Below are 27383 nucleotides of genomic sequence, written 5' to 3'. Positions count from 1 at the left end.
CAGCTGTAAAAATGTGGGTCATGACAGTGTTATGACCATATTATAACAGGTTATGTCAGCTGTTAAGACATATTATGGCATGGTTATGACCGTGTCATAACGTGTAATGACGCTGGGTATCAAGTAAAGTGTTACCAATTATTTTCCTTATTTCTTTTAAATTATGTCTTGGGAACAATAGAACAGACACACACTTCAGTATTTCCATGATAAGTGTATAAACATGGATTGTGCAATTCAGCAAACTTTTTCCCATGGTCAGTACAACACAAAGGCCACAGGGTGTGATACCTAAAGGAAGTTGAATGAACGTTTTGGATGATAGAAATATCATAGATATTTATATATCATTGATATTTCCTATTCCTGTTTAAACTTATTAACAATGGAACGTTTCCAATAATAGATTTTTATCACTTGTTATCTGCTCAGGAAAGTCAGTCCCATTAAATACTGACACTTGAATAGTGTCCATGTCCACGTATAGTAAAAGAGCCTGGTCATGGAAGTTTCATGCGGGAAATTGGTGGTAGTACTACTAGAGTAGTGAATTGTCACAAACGTAGACAGAGGTCGTGTCTGAATAGCCATACTAGCATACTACATACTTAAACTGCATACTAATTTCAGGGTTTGATCTACTAAAATTCACAAATCTTTTCCGACTCACGTGTTTGACAACAGCTGATAATAAGATAAATTGACCGGCTGTACAAAAATGAACGAATGGCAGGAATCAACGTAATTGCCCATTTAGATAACGCATTCAGAGTACTATTTTCGAAATGTCACATACTATAAATGTTTATTTTTTGCAAACTATTTAGAAGCTAGTATGAGTATTCAAACACAACCAGTTATAGATATGTACATATATAGCACGTCCTTCAAATCACATAGTGCATGTCCAAAAGCTCATATGTGCTCATCATAGCCTATCATGCTGTGCAATGCCAATGTTGTATCATTTGCTTAATGTAAAATTTTGCCTAGGTTATTGTATACTGAAGGGGTTCCCTCTGATTTATTTCATCATCTCCCTTGAAATAAGGTGCACTGTCTCTTTAAATCTAGACTAGCGGAGTGCGTTTTCCCTTCATTGCCAAAAGTTATTGGGTATGGTTCTGGACGCCTCCATGACTGCACGCAACCCGCAACAGCTGGTTGCATTTAGGGGGTTTCATTTAAAACGTATATTTGATATTATTCGGATGCTGGATTTATTCGAACAATGCAGACCCAAAGTTATAGAGTTAAACAAACTATTTTGATAGAGAAGTTACGCTTCCCGTACCGTCTTGGAAACTCTAGTCTGGATTGGTTTGCGTAAAAATCGAAATGTCTTCTATCCCCGTTATTCTGTCAACATCTGGATTAACCATTCGATGACAAATATTATTTTAGAATTTCCTTAGTTCTGTGTGATCATTTCCTTTTTCATATTTGATAGTGTGTGGACGCTTATCCTGGATTTGTGCTTTTTTTGGATACCAATGAGTTCTGCATGTAGATTATGCATTCTTTAGGATGGGTGCGAACAATGGGAAACAGTATGGAAGTGAGGGTGAGTATTTGGAATGCCCAAACTTTGAAGGAAACATTCGCCAGATTAACCAACTACTGAGAACGAATTTATCTTTTATGAATTCAACATTGATGGGTTTGTATTAGAATATAATGGAATCTTCTCTTCTGTGCTGTTCCACAACTGAATTAATTAGTCTAATTTCAGAAGGCCTTTATCCATCCTTGCTTATTTAATAGCAAATATTTTGTTGCATACAAAAATAGAGTTTTCCTGTACCAAAAAGGCATGTCATGGTGTTTACTCTTAAAGTGAAGTAGGCTATAACTAGTTATATGGCAGACATATTTTATGCACATGATCATTCCATCTAGTCTATAGCCCAATAGGCCTTCTGTACCCGGTGAGGGGACTTTACTGTATGGGAAGTAAACATCAGACCTCATTGCATAATAATGACAACCTATATCATGGGACATAAAAAAGATGAGATAGAAGGACTGTTAATTGTGATAATAGCCTATGTTGTCTTGCAAAGTTACAAGATACCAATTTCGTGGAAGGACCTATGGGCTCCTGAGTGGCACAGTGGTTTAAGGCACTGCATCTCAGTGCAAGCTAGAGGTGTCACTACAGACATCCTGGTTCAAATCCAGGCTGTATCCCATAGGGTGGCGCACAATTGGCCGAGCATCGTCTGGGTTTGGCCAATGAAGGCCGTCATTGTAAATAAGAATTTGTTTTTGGGGTATCTGTACTTCACTATTTATATTTTTGACAACTTTTACTTCATTACATTCCTCGAGAAAATAATGTACTTTTTATTCCATACATTTTCCCTAATACCCAAAAGTACTCATTACATTTGGAATGTTTAGTAGAACAAGGAAAATGGTCCAATTCACGCAGTCATCAAGAGAACATCCCTGGTCATTCATACTGCCTCTGATCTGGCGGACTCACTAAAGAAATGCTTTGTTTGTAAATTATGTCTGAGTGTTGCAGTGTGCCCCTGGCTATCTGTAAATTTAAAAAAAATAAAAGAACATTGTACCAACTGGTTTGCTAAATATAAGGAATTTGAATTTATTTAGACTTTTACTTTTGATACATAATTATATTTAAAACACAATAGTTTAGACTTTTACTCAAGTAGTATTTTACTGGGTGACCTCATTTTCTATTAAGGTATCATTACTTTCACTCAAGTATGACAATTGGGTACTTTTTCCATCACTGACCATACACATACCATAATTTCTCTACCAAGGTCAAAATATAGAAATCTACAAAGTATGACTATTTGGGAAATTCATCTACAGTACTTAATTATGTGTCCAATTGTTACTGTGTTCTAGATTGGCATATCTCATCAACTCTTGAGGAGTTCAGCACCTCAGACCTCAAGTCTTCTCCCTCAGATTTTAACAGACCAGTTTATTAGACCATTTGTGGTTCACTCCTTATGTAAATACATATTTTTGTGTTACAACAGAAATAATTTGGGAGAGAGAATCATCTTAAACACTACTTGGGTGGCTTAGGATTCATACCTGTTCATTTTGCTCCACAGGAGATGACTGAACTAGCCTATGTTTACCGAAGGGATGTAGCCTGTTACACAATAAATTGCATGCAGCTCCGCTGAAAACCTTCAAACAAGTTATGCAGTAAAGCATTAATATTAACATTAATATTAAGGCTGTCAAACAGAATTGTATTAATGTGTTTTATAGAGTGTATTTCGGTCCATTTACACATCTGTTTCCAAGTGTCCCCCACAATAAATCACACTTCAGTAACTAAAACTGAGCAATGCTCTCCCAACTCATTATATAAGCACAAGACAGGAAAGGACGTTTTTTTCCCCAGAAATGTCAACAAGCATTTCTCAGGTGCCTTTCACAGGTCCACTTCCTCTGAATGTGTCAACTACATACTGATATTTCCCTCCAAGGACAGGAATCACGAGGTCGGCACAATTTGTAAAGCTCTTATATGATTCTTGTCTTGTTAAACTAATGTTTTCTCCAGTAATATCTCAGTAAAGACGGGGGGGGGGGGGGGGGGGGGGGCTTTTATCAATTAGATTTGCTCACCTTCTGCGTCCTCTCTCCTCCGACCTCTCTTGCCTCCTTTTGAAAAAGGTCAAAGTTAATCGAGGAGAGTCGACGAAGAGAGTGAACATGGATGGAAATGTGCTTGCTTGAAATGAGACGTTCCTTCTCCACTCACGCGCCATTAGGCCAATTACGTTTACAGGGGTGGATCCCAAAACAAATGTGTAAAGTGATCAAAACTATTTAAGTTAGTTTTATAGATAAAACAATCCATAGAATATTGTTTTTAAACATCTGCATGTTTTTCTCCTTTGACAAAACAAAAGCTCATTCAAAGGGGGTGTGGCAGATTTCAAAACTCTTAAGCATTAGGATAAAATAAAAAAAACTCAAACTTGTATCTCAAACATGGTTGCTACATTACAGAACATGATGTTATGTTGGCTCATTGGTTGAGCTGACCAATCAGCTGTCTACTTAAATTAATATTTTTTTAATGATTGGTGTATGCCGTCACCAACACAGAAAATATGATTTTAACATACTTTATTCAATAAAAAATTGGAAGGAAAACTATTTCACTCGTATTGTAATTAATTCTAGGTCATAGTTCATATAAATCTGGAAACACTGGAGAGTTACTTTAACATCTATATGGTTCTCTATCATGATGATGTGACTCAATTTGGTGGAAACCATAGCAGATGTGCTGTCTCTATGATGTCACCACAATATGTTGCCTGCGTGTGCGTGTGCGTGTGCGTGTGTGCGTGTGTGCGTGCGTGCGTGTGTGTGTGCGTGCGTGGGTGCGTGCGTGTGTGTAGACTTTATGTGGGAGGGGGAAGTTGCACTTGAAAATTACTAGTCTGGTGAGGTAGGTTTTAGTATAGTCATTACAGATGAGGTGTTAAGACATCTTTGCCTTTTTCAACGGCTAAGCTGAACTGTGTCCTGGGGGCAGCTTTTTTTTTTGCACTTGCCATCTTCCAGCGCTCTTACTTTCCTCTCACAGCGTTCATGCATGTTAACCACATTTCTCTGGCGTTGTCTAGTCCATGTCCATGAGTGGCCTTGATGTGCGCATAAGTATGTGTACATAGGCCTGTGTTGTGTGGGTGTAACTGTTTGGGAAGACCTAGGAGGCTCTCACGCTGGGTGAAGGCACAAGGCTGCATTTATGATCTGACGGAGGAATGAGGTGCAGTAAAAAAAATAATGTCCACTAACAGCCTGTTGGCCCTCAGAGAGGAGTGAGAGGAGATCATGTCATCAGCAGCTTTTCATGGAGAAGAAAACAGCTAGAAACCAACCATCTAGACTAAACTCACAGCATATAGTTAAGCTGTGTACTACTGAGTACGGACCATACATCTAGTTATTCTACATACAGAATACTGCTTACAGCTGGGACCACTACGCTGCATGCCCCAAGAGGACCCATGAAGCTGCAATCGCAGATCGTATGTGATTACTCATTTCCCTCTCTGACAGGACAGCCTTTCCCTTCTGTCTTTTCCGTTTTCTTGGAAGCAGGGGTTAAAGGAGAAACGTGATTCCTATTCCAAATGGAAGAGGGGACACACTATCATAGGAAGCAACCAACAAAAATGTTGAACACATGCCAAGGTGAAATGTCCAACTGAAACTGAGGGAGGCAGAAGTCTTAAAGGACAGTAGAGATGGCTCTCCATGTTTCCATAGTATGCTATTCTTCTGTTGGTTAAACCCTTTCAGATATCTCACCCTATCAATATCAATCAATCTTTCATGAGTGTAACATCTATGTATGTTTTCTTTGTCCACAGGTAAAGGTAGCTCCAGCATCTCCTCTGACATTAGTTCGAGTACAGATCACACACCGACCAAAGCTCCAAAGAATGTGGCTACCACCGAAGGTAAGGCATCTGGTGCTCATTATTCACCCCCCCCTCCCCCATCCCCTTTCTGTAATACTGCCTATTTTTGGAGAAACTTGTGTGTTCCTGGGATAACCCTAAATTGAAAACAAACTCACGGCTCTCATCAGAGCTAAGGAGCCGGAGGCTTTTCTATTGCTTTGTTTCAAAACTCCTGCCCCCTCGAAGAGGAAGAATGCTTGTCCAAACTGGTAATATCAGGGTTGAGTTTTGTCAGTGAGCATGCTCTTTATCTCTCTCTGTGTGTGTGTGTGTGTATGTGTGTATGTGTGTGTGTGTCTGTCTGCCGGTGCGAGAGAGAAAAGGAGAGAGAGAGGAAGAGAGAAAGAAGACCAATGGGAAATGCTGAAGAGAACATATAATACTGTGATGTATTACATTGTCTAGCAATAGCAGGACTAGCTAAACGATGCCAATTTTCTGCTCTTTGTTTGGTCTGGAATGCATGGCCATCTAGCTGATCCATTAGGTTGTATCATTGGTGTAGTGGTTAGCTCTGTGCCTCTCACAAATAGACCCTCTCCTTCCAAGCAGACATTGTTCTATGGTGGCTCTCCTTCTCCTTCCTCCAACCCCAGTTCCCAGTGAGTATGCCCAGGCAATGTGCCAACCTGGCTACATCAGGGACCTGCTCTTCATTGTGCTAATGTGTTTGTAACTCCTGTCGATTTTGTGGTTGTCAAACATCAAATAAAATCTCCAAGATATTAAGACAGTTGCATATATCCAAGCAACGCTCTGGCTTTGGTAGAAAAGTACTCTCCAATATGTGTAACATATGTCTTTCTTGAGGGTATGTCAATCTGTTTGACAGTTCGTCAATCAAAGGAGCTGACTGACTGCTTGCATTTATGGAATGAAACCCTAAATGTCTCCTTTTCTATCAGCTGTTTAGAATGTGTTTCATATAACTCTACTTAGCGTCTGCTGAGCTTCAATCTCCTCAAACCCATCATAGGCAAAGTTCAGGCAATTTTCCTTTTAAGAGAAAAAATGGCATAGGCTTCTTAACCATCTTTAGACAAACACACACACGCACGCACGCACACACACACACACACACACACACACACACACACACACACACACACACACACACACACACACACACACACACACACACACACACACACACACACACACACACACACACACACACACACACACACACACACACACACACACACACACACACACACACACACACACACACACACACTCCATTGTATGGACACCAATCTTTTTATATTTGCTTTGAAAGAGAGGAATGAGGTATTCTTGTGGAGCCTCCCACAAGAAAACAAACACATAGGCTACCCAGTACTTCTAGCTGTCACTCAGTCATACATTTCAAGGTGTTGCTGAGAGAAGAGAATACAGTGCCTTGCGAAAGTATTCGGCCCTCTTGAACTTTGCGACCTTTTGCCACATTTCAGGCTTCAAACATAAAGATATAAAACTGTATTTGTTTGTGAAGAATCAACAACAAGTGGGACACAATCATGAAGTGGAACGACATTTATTGGATATTTCAAAATTATTCAGCCCCCTTAAGTTAATACATTGTAGCGCCACCTTTTGCTGCGATTACAGCTGTAAGTCGCTTGGGGTATGTCTCTATCAGTTTTGCACATCGAGAGACTGACATTTTTTCCCATTCCTCCTTGCAAAACAGCTCGAGCTCAGTGAGGTTGGATGGAGAGCATTTGTGAACAGCAGTTTTCAGTTCTTTCCACAGATTCTCGATTGGATTCAGGTCTGGACTTTGACTTGGCCATTCTAACACCTGGATATGTTTATTTTTGAACCATTCCATTGTAGATTTTGCTTTATGTTTTGGATCATTGTCTTGTTGGAAGACAAATCTCCGTCCCAGTCTCAGGTCTTTGGCAGACTCCATTCAGGTTTTCTTCCAGAATGGTTCTGTATTTGGCTCCATCCATCTTCCCATCAATTTTAACCATCTTCCCTGTCCCTGCTGAAGAAAAGCAGGCCCAAACCATGATGCTGCCACCACCATGTTTGACAGTGGGGATGGTGTGTTCAGGGTGATGAGCTGTGTTGCTTTTACGCCAAACATAACGTTTTGCATTGTTGCCAAAAAGTTCAATTTTGGTTTCATCTGACCAGAGCACCTTCTTCCACATGTTTGGTGTGTCTCCCAGGTGGCTTGTGGCAAACTTTAAACGACACTTTTTATGGATATCTTTAAGAAATGGCTTTCTTCTTGCCACTCTTCCATAAAGTCCAGATTTGTGCAATATACGACTGATTGTTGTCCTATGGACAGAGTCTCCCACCTCAGCTGTAGATTCATCCAGAGTGATCATGGGCCTCTTGGCTGCATCTCTGATCAGTCTTCTCCTTGTATGAGCTGAAAGTTTAGAGGGACGGCCAGGTCTTGGTAGATTTGCAGTGGTCTGATACTCCTTCCATTTCAATATTATCGCTTGCACAGTGCTCCTTGGGATGTTTAAAGCTTGGGAAATCTTTTTGTATCCAAATCCAGCTTTAAACTTCTTCACAACAGTATCTCGGACCTGCCTGGTGTGTTCCTTGTTCTTCATGATGCTCTCTGCGCTTTTAACGGACCTCTGAGACTATCACAGTGCAGGTGCATTTATACGGAGACTTGATTACACACAGGTGGATTGTATTTATCATCATTAGTCATTTAGGTCAACATTGGATCATTCAGAGATCCTCACTGAACTTCTGGAGAGAGTTTGCTGCACTGAAAGTAAAGGGGCTGAATAATTTTGCACGCCCAATTTTTCAGTTTTTGATTTGTTAAAAAAGTTTGAAATATCCAATAAATGTCGTTCCACTTCATGATTGTGTCCCACTTGTTGTTGATTCTTCACAAAAAAATACAGTTTTATATCTTTATGTTTGAAGCCTGAAATGTGGCAAAAGGTCGCAAAGTTCAAGGGGGCCGAATACTTTCGCAAGGCACTGTATAAATAAGACTCTTTTGCTGTGAAACTTCATATTATATCAGATGCAATTTTTGTTTCGTACAAAAATGTGCATGTATGTGCGTATTAGTGATGCATGGGTCAGCTGTTTGTCGCCCGCCTGCAATTGCTAATAACACATCCTGCATTTCCTTGACTATATGTGATAAAGTGGAAATCTGATGCCCGCACTAACCGCAAATACAGAGAAAATGCGCTGTACAGTCAGAGACTGCTAAATATTTTTTTAGATAGGCTTATGTTTCTGCTTATATTTTCCAACAATTTGGTAGGCTATTTGTCAACTTGTCTATAATTAGATACATTCAGCTTCCCTTCTGTCATTACTTGTTGCCCTAGAAGACTACAGTAAATAAACCCTTGCTCACCAGAATAATGTCATAAATCGATAGAATGAATGCTTCAATGCAGTTGACATTGGTAAAGTTTGTTTTTGCTTTCCTCTTCCATCTCCACTTCTCTCTTGCAGCAAAGACATTCAGGGACCGGGTAGAAAATAAAATAATTCTAAAAATACAGGAAAGATTTTCCATGCAAAATTTCCAAATGAGATCAGTTTGGCCGGTTTTAAGGAAATTAAAAGCTGTTAAAACGACCCAACAGGTTTTTATACGTTTTCAGACAGCTTGAATTAATATTTTATGTGGTTGAAATACTATCAGCTTTTATGATGTTGATAAAGATAGCACCTTTACAGACATTCCCTAACTGCATCAACTGTTCCAGCAAGATGAAAGGGGTTGGAATGAAGACATTGAAAAGACGGACAGTTGTCTTTACTCTACTGCAGGAACTGATTCACATATCATTTAAATATATGAAGAAATCCAGAGATTAAACTGTTAATGCATGGCCATGCATGGCCAAATTCTCTCAAGATGCTAAAATAAATAAATAATATTTCAAAAAGAGTCCAAATGTATATTTGGTATATCATTTTACTGCAATAACTGCTTAATTCTGCAGGAGTAAATATTATATTAGGCTATGTGAGAGGTTATGGGCCTACAGTCAGTGTCCATATTTCATTTAGGGTACTATTCCATTGAACCCATCTGAACAGCACAATTCTCTTGAAGTCCGAATTTGTATACCGCCTCACAATCATCACACATAACATAGCCATATAGCCGTCACTACTATCATCCTCTTTTAACACTTCACCAAATCTTTCCCAAACATTAGACTGCTGTTCTGGCCCTCCCTTCAATTTATTTTCAACTCTCCATTTCGCAGATTTTATGTTATTGAGTTATTCTTTTTGCCTCAGTGGATCGACGTTTCCAAAAGCATTTGGCATGTATTTGGCGCACTACAGTTAGACTCTAAAGCTAAGGCCTAGGTTGCGCATTAACGCCAGATACAAATAATGAAAGCAAAACCTCAATGTAGCCTATAGAAATGAATTGCACAAAAATTATACATTTCTGGACTTTTAATGGATAGTTTTCTCTTTTTTCATGACCCTAAACCTGCCAACCCCGTGGATATAATCGCGGGGACTGTGGGTCATGAGTCAACCCACGCATCACTAGTGCATATGTATTGGTCTTAAGGTCTTTCAATGACTGGTTCCATAATGGACCACTCAGTGGCTAATGTAATTAACATTAATGATCATTAATGTTAATGAATAATCCAATTAACCATTTGTGAACTGTAACAAGTCAATTCAGGAGGTTTGGTCTACTACTCCCAGCTTGGGTTGAAAACAAGGCAGAGTATTGTTCCTCTCCAGACTACATTAGGCTCAGAGGGAAACGTTGACTCACCAGTATCTCTCCATCGAGGAGCTGCTGGAACCTTCATTGGGGTATTATGGGAAATTACTAATTGTGCCCTGTGTGTCTGCTAGCTAGGAGAACAACCTGTACGGGAGAGTGGGCCGTGGTCGGTGGCTGCACAACCATAATTCCGCTCCTGTGTTATGACAGAAATTGTTGTTTTTTTCTTCCTGCTAAGTGGGAGTAATTACATGGTCTGGAACCACCACAACCACAGCCCGTTTGCTTTCGTGACTCCAAAGCCCCCCCCCCCACACACACACACGCACACACACACACACACACACACTCCACCCAGCCCCACGGCCCTCTAAACTAATCAGGATGCAGGCTGCTCCTGCACAAAATCACACATTGGCTCAGAGCTCAGATCTGGAGGCATGGTCCATCACATTTCCTGGCCTTGTGAGCTTGGGAGTCACGAAAGCAAACTGGCTTTGCCAAACTTGCTGATTGGGAGAGGATCCTCTCTCTAGGCTATTTGAACTAGCTAAGGTTTGCATTCAGTAGCAGCACGGGTAATTTCATGATGACGCATCACTTGGATTATGTGAAGTCATCTGGGTGGCCTTATTTAATTGTGTACCTTCATAAGAAGAACAATAATATTGCATCAGTCTTGGCTTGGAAAGTTGTCAACCCTCACTGCACATATGGATGTGAAATCATGATTAAAGTGTTTGATGAAACCAGACTTTACACAATACAACTGGGCCACATTGGGGCACAGAAGTTAAAGATAGGACCTTGTTTTTGCTTCATTGTAGGACATATATTGCCATCATGCAGTAGACTATTGCAGAGCTTATTTGAGGGTTTGGGAATTTGTTCATTCCATTGGCTTGCCGTGCACCTGCATCAAGTCACTCTTTGGGATTTAGCTCCCTCGTGTTTTCCCAGAACCTTCTTGTGGTTCAGCAATACTTCTTCATGCCTTTTTTCCACATGAAGAAGATGAAGAGTTATACCCCTCGTCTCCATCACAGCGGATCTAAGCAAGTGGAAAATACCTTTTGATGAAGTCATCCAATATCATTCTGTGATATGTGTTTTTTATGGCTATTTAGGAGAGCTTGTGGGCTCAAACAGCTGACCTGCTTATTAGCTTCAGACGGTACATTCCTCCCCTGGGATGGATGAGGTTGAAGACTCCCAGCATGGCCCTGCAGTCTGGGCCTGCCTGGAGGGTTTTCTTTGGCACGGTTCTACTCTGGGGTGGAATGTGGTTCAGCCATAGAAATAGGATGTGTAGAACTCCTATAGTGTTTAGTCATCTCAGCACCCAGAACCTATAGTATGTAGCAACAGTGGCTTTTTTAGATACCGCATATGTAGTTGAGAGTGAGAAATGATAATATGAAAAATCCCACTTGGCCTAGTAGTATCAGGCTTCTTCAGTCACAGATAAGAGAGTGATTCATTGGAAAGATCACCATGTCAAAGCCATGCACCTTCTGTGTTGTCATCCCCCCCCACCCCCCCCCCAAACCAACCAGCAATTTGTTCTGGCACCAGGAAGGCAACTTAGAAACAGTGAATGGTGGGGAAAATACACATGACCGCTTCCTTCCTGTCTGACCAGGAACAAAAGAAAAGTGAAACAGTGTGTAGGGAAAAGTAGCCATTAGTCTTCTACTCGTGAACATGATAAAATAATATGAGGTGGAATTTAGCCATTTTAATGTAAACGTGTGATAAGGAATCAGGCTCTGTGGCCATTGGAATCAAACTAATTATTCTTCCAGTTAATTTCATACCCAATATCAAATCCAATTTCCCCAGCCTAATACATTTCTTATTGGATTATCGCAAGATCGATAGTAGCCTCTCAATTAGCAATGGCATTGTCATTCATCAACCCACACAGGATATGGAGCCATATATTCAAATCCAATAATCCACATTTATTGTCCTCTGTACAATAATCAGCCTCTGGCCAGTCTGAAGTGTGTTTCCACTTGGCTACTCTGAAGTCAGTGAGGGTCAGCAGTGCAGTCTAAACAGTGCAAAGTAGAAAACTCTGCTGTCTCCAAAATGTTAACATTTTGATCCTCCAAAGGACGATAAATCCCTTGAATTCCAGCTGTTTGTAAACTACTCGCCCCATAGACCCATGATCCATTTATTTTGTATGCTCAAGTAAATACACTACATGGTCAAAAGTATGTGGACACCTGCTCATTGAACATCTCATTCCAAAATCATGGGCATTAACATGGAGTTTGCACTCTTCTGGGATGGCTTTCCACTAGCTGTTGGAACTTTGCTGCGGGGACTTGAACCACAAGAGCATTAGTGAGGTCGGGAGATTAGGCCTGGCTTGCAGTCGGTGTTCCAATTCATGCCAAAGGTGTTCGATGGGGTTGAGGTCAGGGCTCTGTGCAGGCCAGTCAAGTTCTTCCACATCGATCTCGACAAACCATTTCTGTATGGACCTCGCTTTGTGCACAGTTGCATCACTCCAAAGAACACGTTTTCACTGCTCCAGAGTCCAATGGCAGGGAACTTTACACCACTGCAGTCAACGCTTGGCATCATGCGGCCGCTCAGCCATGGAAACCCATTTCATGGAAGTTCTCGACAAACAGTTCTGGTGCCTACATTTACATTTTAGTAATTTAGCAGACACTCTTATCCAGAGTGACTTATAGTGGTGAGTGCTTACATTTTTATACTTTATTTCATACTGGTCCCCCATGGGACTCAAACCCACAGCACCATTCTCTACCAACTGAACTACACAGGACTGTGCAGATGTTGATTCTCGGCGGTCCCATTCTGTGAGCTTGTGTGGCCTATCACTTCGTTGCTGAGCCGTTGTTGCTTCTAGATGTTTCCACGTGACAATAACAGCACTTACAGTTGACTAGGGCAGCTCTAGCGGGGCAGAAATTTGATGAACTGAATTGTTGGAAAGATGGCATCCTGTAACGGTGCCACAGTGAAAGTCCCTGAACTCTTCAGTAAGGCTGTTCTACTGCCAATGTTTGTCTATGGAGATTACATGGCTGTGTGCTCGATTTTATACACCTGTCAGCAACGGGTGTGGCTAAAATAGCTGAATCCACTAATTTGAAGGGGTGCCCACATACTTTTGTATATACAGTATAGTGCATATATGATGTATGTTCATGTAGATTTTTCATTGTCAGATATGAAATGGTCTGAGGAGATGTTGGTCTGTTATGATGAACAGCACAACACAGGATATTCCATAGTGTTACTATAAGCTACAAAACCTTACCAGTGGGTACTAGTAAGATTCCTCAAGACAGTATTTTTTATTTTTTATAAACAGCTATCATCAAAACCTTCTGTGTTTTCAGTGCACTGATCATAAATAACACAGTTAATTTATTAGTGATTGAGCGGGTTGTTCCCTAACCAAACAATAACACAGGCCCCTGGCAAACGTCACACTTTTGCGGCAGCGCTGTGTTTTCCGAGCATTAGCAGAACGTTTTTGCTACACCGAGAGAGGCGGTCTACCCATCATTTGTCCTCCAGCCTGACAGCTGTGTTGAAAGGTGCTCAAACAGGCATGGCGGTTTGTTTAGAGGAGGAAGCTGTTTCTATATGGAAATGTCTTGCAGGTGCTAGACTGCCAGCGTTGTAGACCCTGACCCCATGTTTGACTTCTAGTGGCAGACCAAGCAGAGCTGTGTTTGAGGTCTGCTTGAAAGAAGTTACATGTAGGTCTACACTATGACAACTCCTCTACAAGGGATAATATACATAATACCCCACCTTGCAGTAAAGAAATAGCAAGGATCTGTCAATGTAGGCCACACAGTGTTCCAATGTTAAATCATTGCAATATGGAGGGTAGATGGATTATTAAACTATAGTTGCCCTATTTTAGTTTGATTTAGATACTTTACTCCCTCCAACATGCTATTTACCGCAAATCAAGCTCATGTTTCACAAAGAAAACATTTTTTAAAAATAGCTGTCTTGTGGTGGTTTGTATGTGAGTTTGAGATATATTTGTTGTAATTGCACCTCCTTTCTGTCTACTATCTCAGCTCCTCCCCCATTCTCTCCCTCACTTCCAGAGTGAGGAAATGTGAGCGTCAGGCACAGAAAATGACTGTTGAGATTGCAAGAGAAAAATAAAAACAACAAGTAAAAGTCATTTCCTCAAGGAGGAGGGGAAGGGAGCACAGTTTGCCTCAGTCTTTCATCTTATAATTCTTCTCTGATTTACTGCTTAGTCTTTTCATGATCTATCTCTGGAAGGCAGGACATAGACCCACTTGTTTGAATGCAGTTGCAGTGTTGGTTTCTTTCACTCTGAATCCCACTTTTCAGTATTATAACTGGAGCATGTTCGACAGGAGTTGGGAAAGACGCCATGTGGTCCCGCTAGTCAGGTTTTGGCTATACAACACCTGGATCTGTGTGAGTCTGTGTGCCAATATGACATCAGATGTGGATATAGGGCTTTACCTTGCTCTGGTTTATCTCTTCCTTTCGCTCTGAGGGTTGTGTCACTACTCAGTAGAGAAAGTGACAGCTGTGGTGGAAGCAACCATGCCATATGGATGAAAATTACAGCCCTATTTCCAGGGGTTTTAAAGCCAGAGCAGAAGACATGTAGCAAAGCATCTGGGATGTTCTCTACATTTCCTCCAATCATAACACAATGATTTGGGGAATTCTTTCCTCACTGGCTGCGATCTACTGTGCATCTGTTGCAAATGGCTAAGGAACAGATCAACATTTACTGGGGGGAGGGATGGCCCAAAATAGGGGAGGATGCCAAACATACATTTTTTGCTTTGGGGAGGGTGCTGTTTTTTTTATCCAGCACCGGGGAAAGTTGTGTGTTTTTTCCCTGGTTTACATTCTCTATTCTAATCATATTTTCCCTATAAACAATAGCTTGGCTTACTTTTGATATTACCTTAATACAGTTTAGAAATGTTTGTGAAGGTTTGGTGTGGCTATTATTAAGATTTAGCTACTGGAGGCCTATGATATGAAGGCAGTGTGCCCCGGCGCTCCAATTTACTCCGACAGTTTAACTTGAGTTGAGGAAGACTGTTTCAGGTACTCTTATAATCTAACAATATCATGCTTATCTTTATACAAAAAAATGTCTATATTTGTATGAAAATGTATGAATTACCCTCCTCCTGTACGTCTATATCTATCTGTACAGCAGACGCAGTAGCCATCTGACATAAAGAAATGTATATATCTATGGGGTTTGGCCTAAGCTTCTCTTCCATTATGCAGACGAATATATACAGTTGAAGTCGGAAGTTTACATACACCTTAGCCAAATACATTTAAACTCAATTTTTCACAATTCCTGACAACTAATCCTAGTAAAAATGACGTGTCTTAGGTCAGTTTGGATCACCACTTTATTTTAAGAATGTGAAATGTCAGAATAATAGTAGAGAGAATGATTTATTTCAGCTTTTATTTCTTTCATATTCCAAGTGGGTCAGAAGTTTACGTACACTCAATTAGTATTTGGTAGCATTGCCTTTAAAATTGTTTAACTTGGGCCAAACGTTTCGGGTAGCCTTCCAAAAGCTTCCCACAATAAATTGGGTGAATGTTGGCCCATTCCTTCTGACAAAGCTGGAGTAACTGAGTCAGGTTTGTAGGCCTCCTTGCTCGCATACGCTTTTTCAGTTCTGCCCACAAATTTTCTATGGGATTGAGGTCAGGGCTTTGTGATGGCCACTCCAATACCTTGACTTTGTTGTCCTCAAGCCATTTTGCCACAACTTTGGAAGTATGCTTGGGGTCATTGTCCATTTGGAAGACCCATTTGCGACCAAGCTTTAACTTCCTGACTGATGTCTTGAGATGTTGCTTCAATATATCCACATAATTTTCCTGCCTCATGATGCCATCAATTTTGTGAAGTGCATCAGTCCTTCCTGCAGCAAAGCACCCAACAACATGATGCTGCCACCCCTGTGTGTCACGCCTTGGTCATTGTATTTTGTGTTTTCGTTATATATTTGGTCAGGCCAGGGTGTGACAGGGGTTTATGTTATTGTATTTCGTATTGGGGTTTGTGTATTTGGGATCGCGGCTGATTAGGGGTGTTGTATAGGCTTGGCTGAGGCGGTTCTCAATCAGGAGTCAGGTGATTCTCGTTGCCTCTGATTGGGAACCGTATTTAGGTAGCCTGAGTTCGCTTTGTATTTCGTGGATGATTGTTCCTGTCTCTGTGTAGTGTTCACCAGATAGGCTGTATTAGGTTTCACGTTCCGTTTGTTGTTTTTGTATTTATTAGTTATTTCATGTATCGTCATTTTTTCCTTCATTAAAGACATGAGTAACCACCACGCTGCATTTCGGTCCGACTCTCTTTCGACAAACGAAGAACGCCGTTACACTGTGATTCATGGTTGGGAACTTGGGAGGGTGTTCTTCGGCTTGCAAGCCTCCCCCTTTTTCGATGGTCATTATATGGCCAGACAGTTATATTTCTGTTTCATCAGACCAGAAGACGTTTGTTCAAAAAGTATGATCTTTGTCCCCATGTGTGGTTGCAAACCGTAGTCTGGCTTTTTATGACGGTTTGGAGCAGTGGCTTCTTCCTTGCTGAGCGGCCTTTCAGGTTATGTCGATATAGGACTCGTTTTACTGTGGATATATAGATACTTTTGTACCTGTTTCCTCTAGCATCTTCACAAGGTCCTTTGCTGTTGTTCTGGGATTGATTTGCACTTTTCGCACCAAAGTACATTCATCTCTAGGAGACAGAAGGTGGCTCCTTCCTAAGTGGTATGACGGCTGCGTGGTCCCATGGTGTTTATACTTGCGTACTACTGTTTGTACAGATGAACGTGCTACCTTCAGGATGAACCAGACTTGTGGAGGTCTTTTTTCTGAGGTCTTGGCTGATTTCTTTAGATTTTCCCATGATGGCAAGCAAATAGGCCCTGAGATTGAAGGTAGGCCTTGAAATACATCCACAGGTACACCTCCAATTGACTCAAATTATGTAAATTAGCCTATCAGAGGCTTCTAAAGCCATGACATCATTTGCTGGAATTTTCGAAGTTGTTTAAAGGCACAGTCAACTTGGTGTCTGAATACTTAGATCTGAATTATATATCTGTTAAATTCAAATCTTTCCTGTCATGGCGCAAAACATTTTGTAAAGGAAAATGGCATATTGAAGATTTTTGAATATCCACATGAAATACTGTCAGCAATTGAATGGAAAATAGCTATAGACACCCTAAAGACTCTGGCAAGTGCACTAGTCCAGTGTCACTTTGATTATGCCTGCACATCATGGGTCACCAGCAACCCCAAACAATAAAGAATATGCTACCAGCAAAACAAGCTTGTAAGAAGTGTACTTAACTCCCCTCTCATACTCATCTGGAGGTTGAGCAATTCTTCTTCTCTATCTCTGTAATGTGTCTGTATCTATGTAATTGTATATGTATTTACATAAAATCTCGGGACCACAATGGAATAAGTTTATTGTGCAATCCCCGTCACTTTAAAAAAAAAATTGTGTATATGTGTATTTTTTTTTTTACTGACGAATAAAATCAATCAATCAATCCAAACTGGTGAATGGAAAAAGACATCTGTTACAATACACCAAAAAGTTTAATGTCAAGACAAGCGTTTGATACTGGGTAAGCCTACAAGGTAGGGAGAGTTGTATTTTCTGTTTTTTGGTTGATATTGACATAGTCTATTTATTGGTGTTGAAAACACAAACCATGATATTGAAGTGCCTGAAATCGGTATGCTTTGTTTATTGGTTGTGTGGTGCATATTCGTTGCATATAATTATATATATATAATTTCTCCCTAGCTGATCATTGCCTGCAGCCGGCTTTGATTGCAATGTACAGGCAGGGAGAGTGGTCAGTGCACTGTCAATCATCTGGCCAGGAGCCCTGCGTGGCATTAACTGTGCCACAAAAGCATGCTGAAGTGACAAAGACGATTTCCACGTTTATAAACACATGGTCGTTAACATTATTTTGAGTTAATTATATGAAGGGGGAGGGTGTTCCGTTTATTTTACAGTACAAGGGAAGGGTCATGTGAAAATATGTTTTACATTGGGAGGGCTGTCATTTTTTGAGTTGGACCAGCCCCTAGCTCTAGCTATGTATCATGGCCATCATTCCACACCTGCTGTCCACACTGTCACTAAACTAAACATTGCTAAATCTACATGTATAGTACACTACCTCAAGCACGCTCTATGTCCAGGAGCAGCAGTTGGTTAGAAGACATTAAGCACTTCCTGCTTTTCCCTCTTGATATCCTGCTTTAGCAACCTGTAAATGTTGCATCAGCTTCTAATGTTTCTACAGTCAGCGCTTTGCAAGAGGCTGGATCAGTTCTACCCTGACGCCAAATTGCTTTTGGAGCCTCAGAATGTCATCTCCGTTCAGGGAAATTAGTGCTGTGATACATAGACACACAATGGCCTCTCTCTGAGCTGAGAAATTTGGAGCAGATCAGGCCTGGGTTTGGCTGTCGTATATCTGAGGGTCTGCAGTCCTCCTCAGCGAAGATTTACGAAGTGAGGAGAGGCGAGGGGGAGGGATTGTGTGTCCTTGGAGCAGACACTGAGGCCTTTTTTTTTAGAGGCCCTGAGGATATTAGTGTTGTTTTGGGGGTATGTGTCAGAGGGGCCAGAGGACACGTGGTGCTGCTCATGCTCAGTGAGGAGCAGGCTGTTTGGGAGAGAAAAGTCATGCTGGTCGTTCTAAAACTCCCACAGTTTCCTGCCCTAGTATGCACATTGTAAGCGAAGCGCCAGGCTCCATTGTACTCGGGCTTGTCTGGTGATGTAGCTGCTTCCTGTAGTGAAGGCCTTGGTGACAGGCAAGCTGCTGCACTGCACTACAATCTCAGCATCCATTTATTCAACTCAAGGTGGGAGAGACTTAGTATTCTCCCACAAATCCCATTAAACTTTCTCTGCCCTTATTAGGACTCAGTCTTCAAAAATGAGATATAAAGGCCATATGGTTTTATAGAGCAATTGTAACCCAATACTGGCCTAGATGCTGACAGCAGGTTCTCTCTATTTTGGATCGTTTTGCTGTCCTTATCAATTACGTTAGAGCCCCTACAGGCAGTACACAAAAGCCTGGCCACTGGTTTCGACATCTGAAACCATGGAGCATTTCTTATTACAGTGCCTTCAGAAAGTATTCATATACCCTTGTCTTATTCCGCATTTTGTTTTGTTACAGCTTGAATTCACCCATTTATACGCAATACCCAGTAATGACAAAGTGAAAACATGTTTTTAGAAATGTTTGCAAATTTATTGAAAATGAAATACAGTAATATCAAATTGACGTTATTATTCACACCCCTGAGTCAATACATGTTAGAATCACCTTTGACAGCGATTACAGCTGTGAGTCTCTAAGTGCTTTGCACACTTGGATTGTACAATATTTGCACATTATTAATTTTTGAATTCTTCAAGCTCTGTCAAGCTGGTTCTTGATTCCATAGATTTTCAAGACGATTTAATTCAAAACTGTAACTAGTCCACTCAGGAACATTCAATGTCATCTTGGTAATAGTGCTGAGCGGTACAGCGAAAGTCTGGTTATTTTTTTTTTTTTTTAAACAACTAATTGACCGATCTCCGTTCAATTATTTTAATTCCATGTTATTACATTTATTTTCTGTGAGCTCAATGAGCAGTTTCTGTAGAGGTAAATCAGATCCAGCCTGAACTGTGCAATGTAGTAGGGACTTGTAGTTTCCAACAGGCCAATATTATACATAGTTTAGCACAGAAAACGTAGTACAGTAATTAACTTTAATTCCCATAATCCATTGCGCTGGCCTGCTTGTCCAGTATGTGTGGAGCACTGAGCTATAATAAGAATGTTGTGGAATGGAGACAGAGAAGAGAGAAAGAGGGCTCGAAAGAGGGATCGATAGCAGTTGCTACACGAGGTATCTCTACCTGAAAATACATGATCTAAGTGATTGATAGTTGGTATTCAGCAATAATAAAAGTTTGTCTTATTTACTTTGAAGAACTACTAAAATAATGACAGCATTTTAACACACCGAAAACAAACTTAAAGATTCCCAAAATAATTTAGCCAAATCAATGTTTGTAAATATCATGTGGCTTACCATGGTACTGATGTGTGTGTGTGTGTGTGTGTGTGTGTACGTGCATGCGTAAGAAAACTTCTTTTTTTTACTCACCCTACGTGTAGACTAGTTGAATGCCAATGCCATCCTCCTCTCTTTCATGTTGGCAAAACATTCTACAGTACACTTTTAGCTGTTGTCATAAGCTACCTAGCTAAAAATGCTTTCTAGCCAAACTTCCTCGCATGGGCAACAATGAACAACAGAACCAACTGTTAGCTAGCTAGTTAACGTGAGCCTACTTGGCTACATATTGGCCTCAGGCCAGTGGCACAACATATTCATTTATGGTTAGACCATAATCATTGGCCTGTACAGAGTCCAAATCCCCATCTCCATCCATTGGAAATGGCCGATTTACTGAAGGACATCAACACAGACCAGAAACAGACACATTTATCCTGAAAGTTACATTTTGCTTGATTTGATTGGTCTGAAGCCAAATCCAAACTGGCCTCCCTTGAGGGGTTTGTTTTGCTGCACCAGGACAACTCACAGTTGAGCTCAGCTCAACACTGATTGGCTAATGATTTTTTAAATTGTTTTATGAAGGGAGGCCAAATGCTTGCTGGCATCAATCAGTCAAATGCTACAGCGGAAACAGGTTATACAATAAAAAATATAATAATACTTGTAGGAAAGGTTTTCATCTTTACCTCACAACCTGTGGATACTATACGATCAGAAAGGTTTGAAATGTATGCAAAACGTCACAGCACAATTGAAAAATATATGGCACATGGAAACCAAACGAGGGTGGTCTATGGTGATAGGTGGGATGGGCTGAGAGTGGCTGAGGCGTGGGATTAAAGAGCTTATGTTTGGTAATGTATTATTGTTATGTGACTGCTATACCATATATGTCAAATGTATATACTAAATGTTTATGTAAAATGTATGTGTAAAAAGTATATGTAGCAGAAAAACTGTAAAAAACTAAAAATATATGTGTCCTCGGAAGAGGGGGGAGTGGTGGATGGGCTAATAAATTCTCTTTTGGTCCAGACAGCATCAGATACATGGGCTACACATACTGAGACAGAGGGGACACTGTTTCCCTCATTCTGATGATTTCTCTGGTGAGATTCAGTCACTTGCAAATTGATGGGATATTTTGAAAACACAAAGACAGATGAAAGATACATTCAAATATTTGGGGAAGCCTGGTTCCCTTGGCATCCATGGATACATGCCACTACTCAGCATTACTTGCTAAGCAACTCCCGTGTATATTTGGCCTTGTGTTTTAGGTTATTGTCCTTCTGGAAGGTGAATTTATCTTCCAGTGTCTGTTGGAAAGCACACAACCAGGTTTAAGATTGTGCCTGTGCTTAGCTCTATTCTTTTTCTTTTTATCCTAAAAAAAACACTCCCTTATACTTGCAGATGACAACCATACCCATAACATGATGCAGCCATGCTTGAAAATATGAAAGGTGGTACTCATTGGTGTATTGTGTTGGATTCGCCCCAAACATAACACATTATATTCAGGATATAAAGTCAATTTCTTTGCCACATTTTTTGCAGTTTTAATTTAGTGCCAAATTGCAAACAGGACGCATGTTTTGTAATATGTTTTATTCTGTACAGGTTTCCTTCTTTTCACTCTGTCATTTAGTTTAGTATTATGAAGTCACTGCAATGTTGTTGATCCATCCTCAGTTTTCGCTTATCAAAGCCTTTAAACTCTGTAACTGTTTTAAAGTCACCATTGGCCTCATGGTGAAATCCCTGAGCGGTTTCCTTACTCTCCGGCAACTGAGTTAGACAGGACACCTGCATCTTTGTAGTGACTACAGTAGGTGTATTGATATGCCATCCTAAGTGTAATTAATAACCTTACCATGCTCAAAGGGATATTCCATGTCTGCTTTTTAGTTTTTACCCATGTATCAATAGGGGAAAATTCCCTGGTCTTTGTGTTTGAATCTGTGTTTGAATTCACTGCACGACCGAGGGACTTTACAGATAGTTGTATGTACAGAGATGGGGTAGTCATTCAAAAATCATGTTAAACACTATTATTGCACACAGAGGGAGTCCAAGCAACTTATTATGTGACTTGTTAAGCACAATGTTACTCCTGAACTTATTTAGGCTTGCCATAACAAAGGGGTTGAATACTTTTTGGTTCAAGACATTTCCGTTTTTCATACAAACGTCTAAAAACGTCATTCCACTTTGTCATTATGGTGTATTGTATTTAGGCCAGTGACACAACATCTCAATTCAATAAATGTTTTACTCAGGCTGTAACACAACAAAATGTGGAAAAGGATAGGGTGTGAATTCTTTCTGAAGGCACTGTATGTGCTGGTTTCTTTGTGATGCGGTTTTTCCTAGGTTGATTTGGAAAAGGGACTTGACGATGTCCTATTCACTGTCAGTTGGGATTTAGAAATGAGTGTCACTGACTTTCTCACATACCCCACCCCCTTTTCTTGGCAAAACAACCACAGTGGAAAAGACCGATGGGAAAGAACTTGTCACAGGAGTAATGGCACTGAGGTAATGAATTGGACTGTCTTGCCAGACACTGTAGCATTAGCCCACTGGCAAGAGCTAGAGTCATGGAAGCCCTTTGTAGTGTTCTTGAAAGGAGCTCTTTGGTGTACTACTGGACTGCGTTGAGGTCTGGATTGAGCCAGCCTGAACACTTCTCTCAGGCTTCGGTTAAGTCTGTGACATCTTTTGCCGATTTATCTTTCCCCCTCTCTCTCTTTTTTCTTCCCGTATCTCTGCTCTGACGTTTATTAGGATGAATCTTGACCGAAAGACAGAGCTGAGGGATTTCCACTAGATGGGCCAGCTGCAAAGTCAAAATTGGCTATATATCATATAAATGCAAGAAAACAAATATGTGCTTTTCGGTCTTAATTTAAGATTAGAGTTAGGCATAAGAACAGCAGTGGGGTTAAGGTTAGGGTTAGGTTTAAAATCAGATTGTATTTCTTTGTGGCTGTCCCAGCTAGTGACTACCCCGCAGAGCTGCCTCCAGTACATGAGTCATTCCAATAAATTCCCACCTGCTTCTCCTTGTTGTTGTCCTCGTAGTTGTCTTCTCTCCTCTCCCTCTCATTCTTAACTATACCTTTTTTCAACATCTGTTGAGTTTATAATGCACAAAACGACTATGTGATCATCTTTATTATTATGGCTGAGGACTTGTGTATGGATTATTTTATATGGATCATCATTGGTTTGGGTATCAGTGGGGAATTATTTTAGCCCAAAATGCCTTGCTGTGGTTGCACACTTAAAATACATGAGTTTCTCTTTCATTCCCCCCCCCGTCTGAAATAGTTTGTGCATGTTAGATACCAGATGTTTGACTACTTTCTCTCTGATGTCTCAAACTAAAGGAGTCTTGCACCATCTGTACCCCTTGTAAATTCATGTCTAGCGTAATCAGCTGGGTGAGATATGTCCTTTTAATGACAGGTTTGCAAGTAATACAGAGACAACAAATGTGATTACACTGTCGTGTTGAACTACCATGATTGATGAAACATATGGTAGGAAGGAGTTCATTCAAAAGGGGACAAAGGATAGTTCTTTCGACCAATAGCACTTTCACACACATCACACAAAAGAGTAATCAATACTTTTCCAGTTTGTTTATTTCTTTTACATTTTTTTTACCCGATGAACTTGGGTGTTTTATATTTCAGGTCATTTGTTTTGGCTGGGTCTTTGTGTTATGCCTGTCTGTTGTTTGTCTGCATATTTGTGTATGTCTAAAATCTAACTTGTTTTATTAGCCCTAGCATGCTGGTTTCCATTAGAATGATACAGAACTTGGACTGGCAAAAGCAGTGTCTGCGTGTTTTTTAATGGCAGTACGTGTTTGTCTCACCATTGGGATGGAAGTGAAGGGCTTTGAAGACACTTCCAGGATCTATTCCTTCCGATGCATAGAACCGCCAATGAAAGTTCAACTTTTATGAGTCATGCTCTGGCTACCGAGGCTTGACTGATGCTGAGGTTGGACTCAACAGTTTCTCGTAAAACTCTTGTTTTCAATCGAAGTTACAAAATGATCAAGACGGCTAAGGTTTTTATTTCCTCAGCAAACAGTAAAAGTAGAGAGGGTTTCAAAATCTTTCAGTTTTGAAAAGAACAGATAGCAAAGATTTGAACTACCACTGTACTTGCAGTTGGCTCAATCAACTTTTAATTTTTTTATTTTTTTATTTCACCTTTATTTAACCAGGTAGGCTAGTTGAGAACAAGTTCTCATTTGTAACTGCGACCTGGCCAAGATAAAGCATAGCAGTGTGAACAGACAAGACAGTTGACATGAGCCTTAGTTGATACCTTTTGTCTCTTACAGAGAGCAAAGAGACTTAACTGTGTGTCCTCCAAAAGAAACCCAGGTGCTCAAACTCAAACTCAAAAAATAGAGTGAATCAAAAGAAAAGAAAAGCTGTCTTCATTTAACTTTTCCCACCAGCTGCATGAAAGTGTGGATAGGAGCTATGGGGGAAATGTAGCCTAATTAGGAGCACTGTGATTCTCTGGGTTTGGAATGCTCTTATGATCAGTGAGTGACATGTAATTACAGAATTTGGATGTTGCTCCTTGTCCAGTGGCAGCTGGCCATGTCTCCTGCGTGCAAAATCCATAGTATCAGTTAGGATTTGGATGATGAAAGTAAGGCATGTTCATTCATCAAAATGAATGGCATATGTACAGTTGAAGTCGAATGTTTACAGACACTTAGGTTGGAGAAATTAAAACTTGTTTTTCAACCACTCCACAAATGTCTTGTTCACAAACTATAGTTTTGGCAAGTCGGTTAGGACTTTCTGAATGACACAAGTCATTTTTCCAACAATTGTTTACATACAAATGATTTCACTTATAATTCACTGTATCACAATTCCAGTGGGTCAGAAGTTTATATACACTAAGTTGACTGTGCCTTTAAACAGCTTGGAAAACTCCAGAAAATTATGTCATGGCTTTAGAAGCCTCTTATAGGCTAATTGACATCATTTGAGTCATTTGCAGGTGTACCTGTGGATGTATTTGGAGGCCTACCTTCAAACTCAGTGCCTCTTTGCTTGACATCATGGGAAAATCAAAAGAAATCAGCCAAGACCTCAGAAAATTGTAGACCTCCACAAGTCTGGTTCATTCTTGGGAGCAATTTCCAAATGCCCGAAGATACCACATCCATCTGTACAAACAATAGTACGCAAATATAAACACCATGGGACCACGCAGCCATCATACCACTCAGGAAGGAGACGCCTTCTGTCTCCTAGAGATGAACATACTATGGTGCCAAAAGTGCAAGTCAATCCAAGAACAACTGCAAAGGACCTTGTGAAGATGCTGGAGGAAACAGGTACAAAAGTATCTATATCCACAGTAAAACAAGTCCTATATAGACATAACCTGAAAGGCCGCTCAGCAAGGAAGAAGCCACTGCTCCAAAACCACTATAAAAAAGCCAGACTACGGTTTGCAACTGCACATGGGGACAAAGATTGTACTTTTTGGAGAAATGTCCTCTGGTCCGATGAAACAAAAATAGAACTGTTTTGCCATAATGACCATTATGTTTGGAGGAAAAAGGGGGATGCTTGCAAGCCAAAGAACACCATTCCAACCGTGAAGCATGGTGGTGGCAGCAGCATGTTGTGGGGGTGCTTTGCTGCAGGAGGGACTGGTGAACTTCACAAAATTGATGGCAGCATGAGGCTGGAAAATTATGTGGATATATTGAAGCAACATCTCAAGAAATCAGTCAGGAAGTTAAAGCTTGGTTGCAAATGGGTCTTCCAAATGGACAATGGACCCCAAGCATACTTCCAAAGTTGTGGCAAAATGGCTTGAGGACAACAAAGTCAAGGTATTGGAGTGGCCATCACAAAGCCCTGAACTTAATCCCATAGAAAATTTGTGGGCAGAACTGAAAGAATGTGTGTGAGCAAGGAGGCCTACAAACTTGATTCAGTTAATCCAGCCCTGTCAGGAGGAATGGGCCAAAATTCACCCAACTTATTGTGGGAAGCTTGTGGAAGGCTACCCAAAACGTTTGACCCAAGTTAAACAATTTAAAGGCAATGCTATGATACTAATTGAGTGTAGGTAAACTTCTGACCCACTGTGAATGTGATGAAAGAAATAAAAGCTGAAATAAATCATTCTTTCTATTATTATTCTGACATTTCACATTCTTAAAATAAAGTGGTGATCCTAACTGACCAAAGACAGGGAAATTTTACTTGGATTGAATGTCAGGAATTGTGAAAAACTGAGTTTCAATGTATTTGGCTAAGGTGTATATAAACTTCCGACTTCAACTCTACTTATATGTACATATTCTCATTCGCCCCTTTATATTTGTGTGTATTCGGTAGTTGTTTGGGAATTGTTAGATTATTTGTTAGATATTACTGCACTGTTGGAATGAGTGGCCAATAAAGTTTGATTTGATTTGCTGTTTCAGCATGACAATGCCCCTTTGCACAAAGCGAGGTCTATACAAAAATGGTTTGTCGAGATCGGTGTGGAATAACTTGACTGGCCTGCACAGAGCCCTGACCTCAACCTCATCGAACAACTTTGGGATGAATTGGAACGCCGACTGCGAGCCAGACCTAATTGCCCAACATCAGTGCCCGACCTCACTAATGTTCTTGTTGTTGAATGGAAGCAAGTCCCTGCTGCAATGTTCCAATATCTCGTGGAAAGCCTTCCCAGAAGAGGGGAGGTTGTTATAGCAGCAAATGGGGGACCAACTCCATATTAATGCCCATGATATTAATGCCCACATACTTTTGGTCATGTAGTGTATCAAGTGGAACCCACTATGAATGGACCACCCAGTATGAGAATGGGCAAAGCATTTAAATGCAGACCAAGGCCAGCGCTAGTTCTTGAGAACCCCCAACCCGCAACCCGAAAGCTCCAACACTGAATGGGCCCGCATGCATGATGTATTCATACTAATATAAAATAAA

General features: G+C 40.6%; 1 protein-coding gene across 1 annotated transcript in view; it reads left to right on the top strand.

The window, feature by feature from the left end:
* Nucleotides 1–1103: 1103 nt before the first annotated feature.
* LOC109899038 (F-box/LRR-repeat protein 7) overlaps nt 1104–27383 on the top strand; it is a 34102-nt gene continuing 7822 nt past the window's right edge. The window contains exons 1-2 of the mRNA XM_020494089.2: nt 1104–1564; nt 5391–5480. Coding sequence (XP_020349678.1) covers nt 1528–1564; nt 5391–5480 — 127 coding nt within the window. The 5' untranslated portion in view covers nt 1104–1527. The remainder of the gene's footprint in view (nt 1565–5390; nt 5481–27383) is intronic.

The sequence above is a fragment of the Oncorhynchus kisutch genome, linkage group LG11 (assembly GCF_002021735.2).
Source record: "Oncorhynchus kisutch isolate 150728-3 linkage group LG11, Okis_V2, whole genome shotgun sequence".
Lineage (NCBI taxonomy): Eukaryota > Metazoa > Chordata > Actinopteri > Salmoniformes > Salmonidae > Oncorhynchus > Oncorhynchus kisutch.
This window is presented reverse-complemented; position numbering and strand designations above follow the sequence as displayed.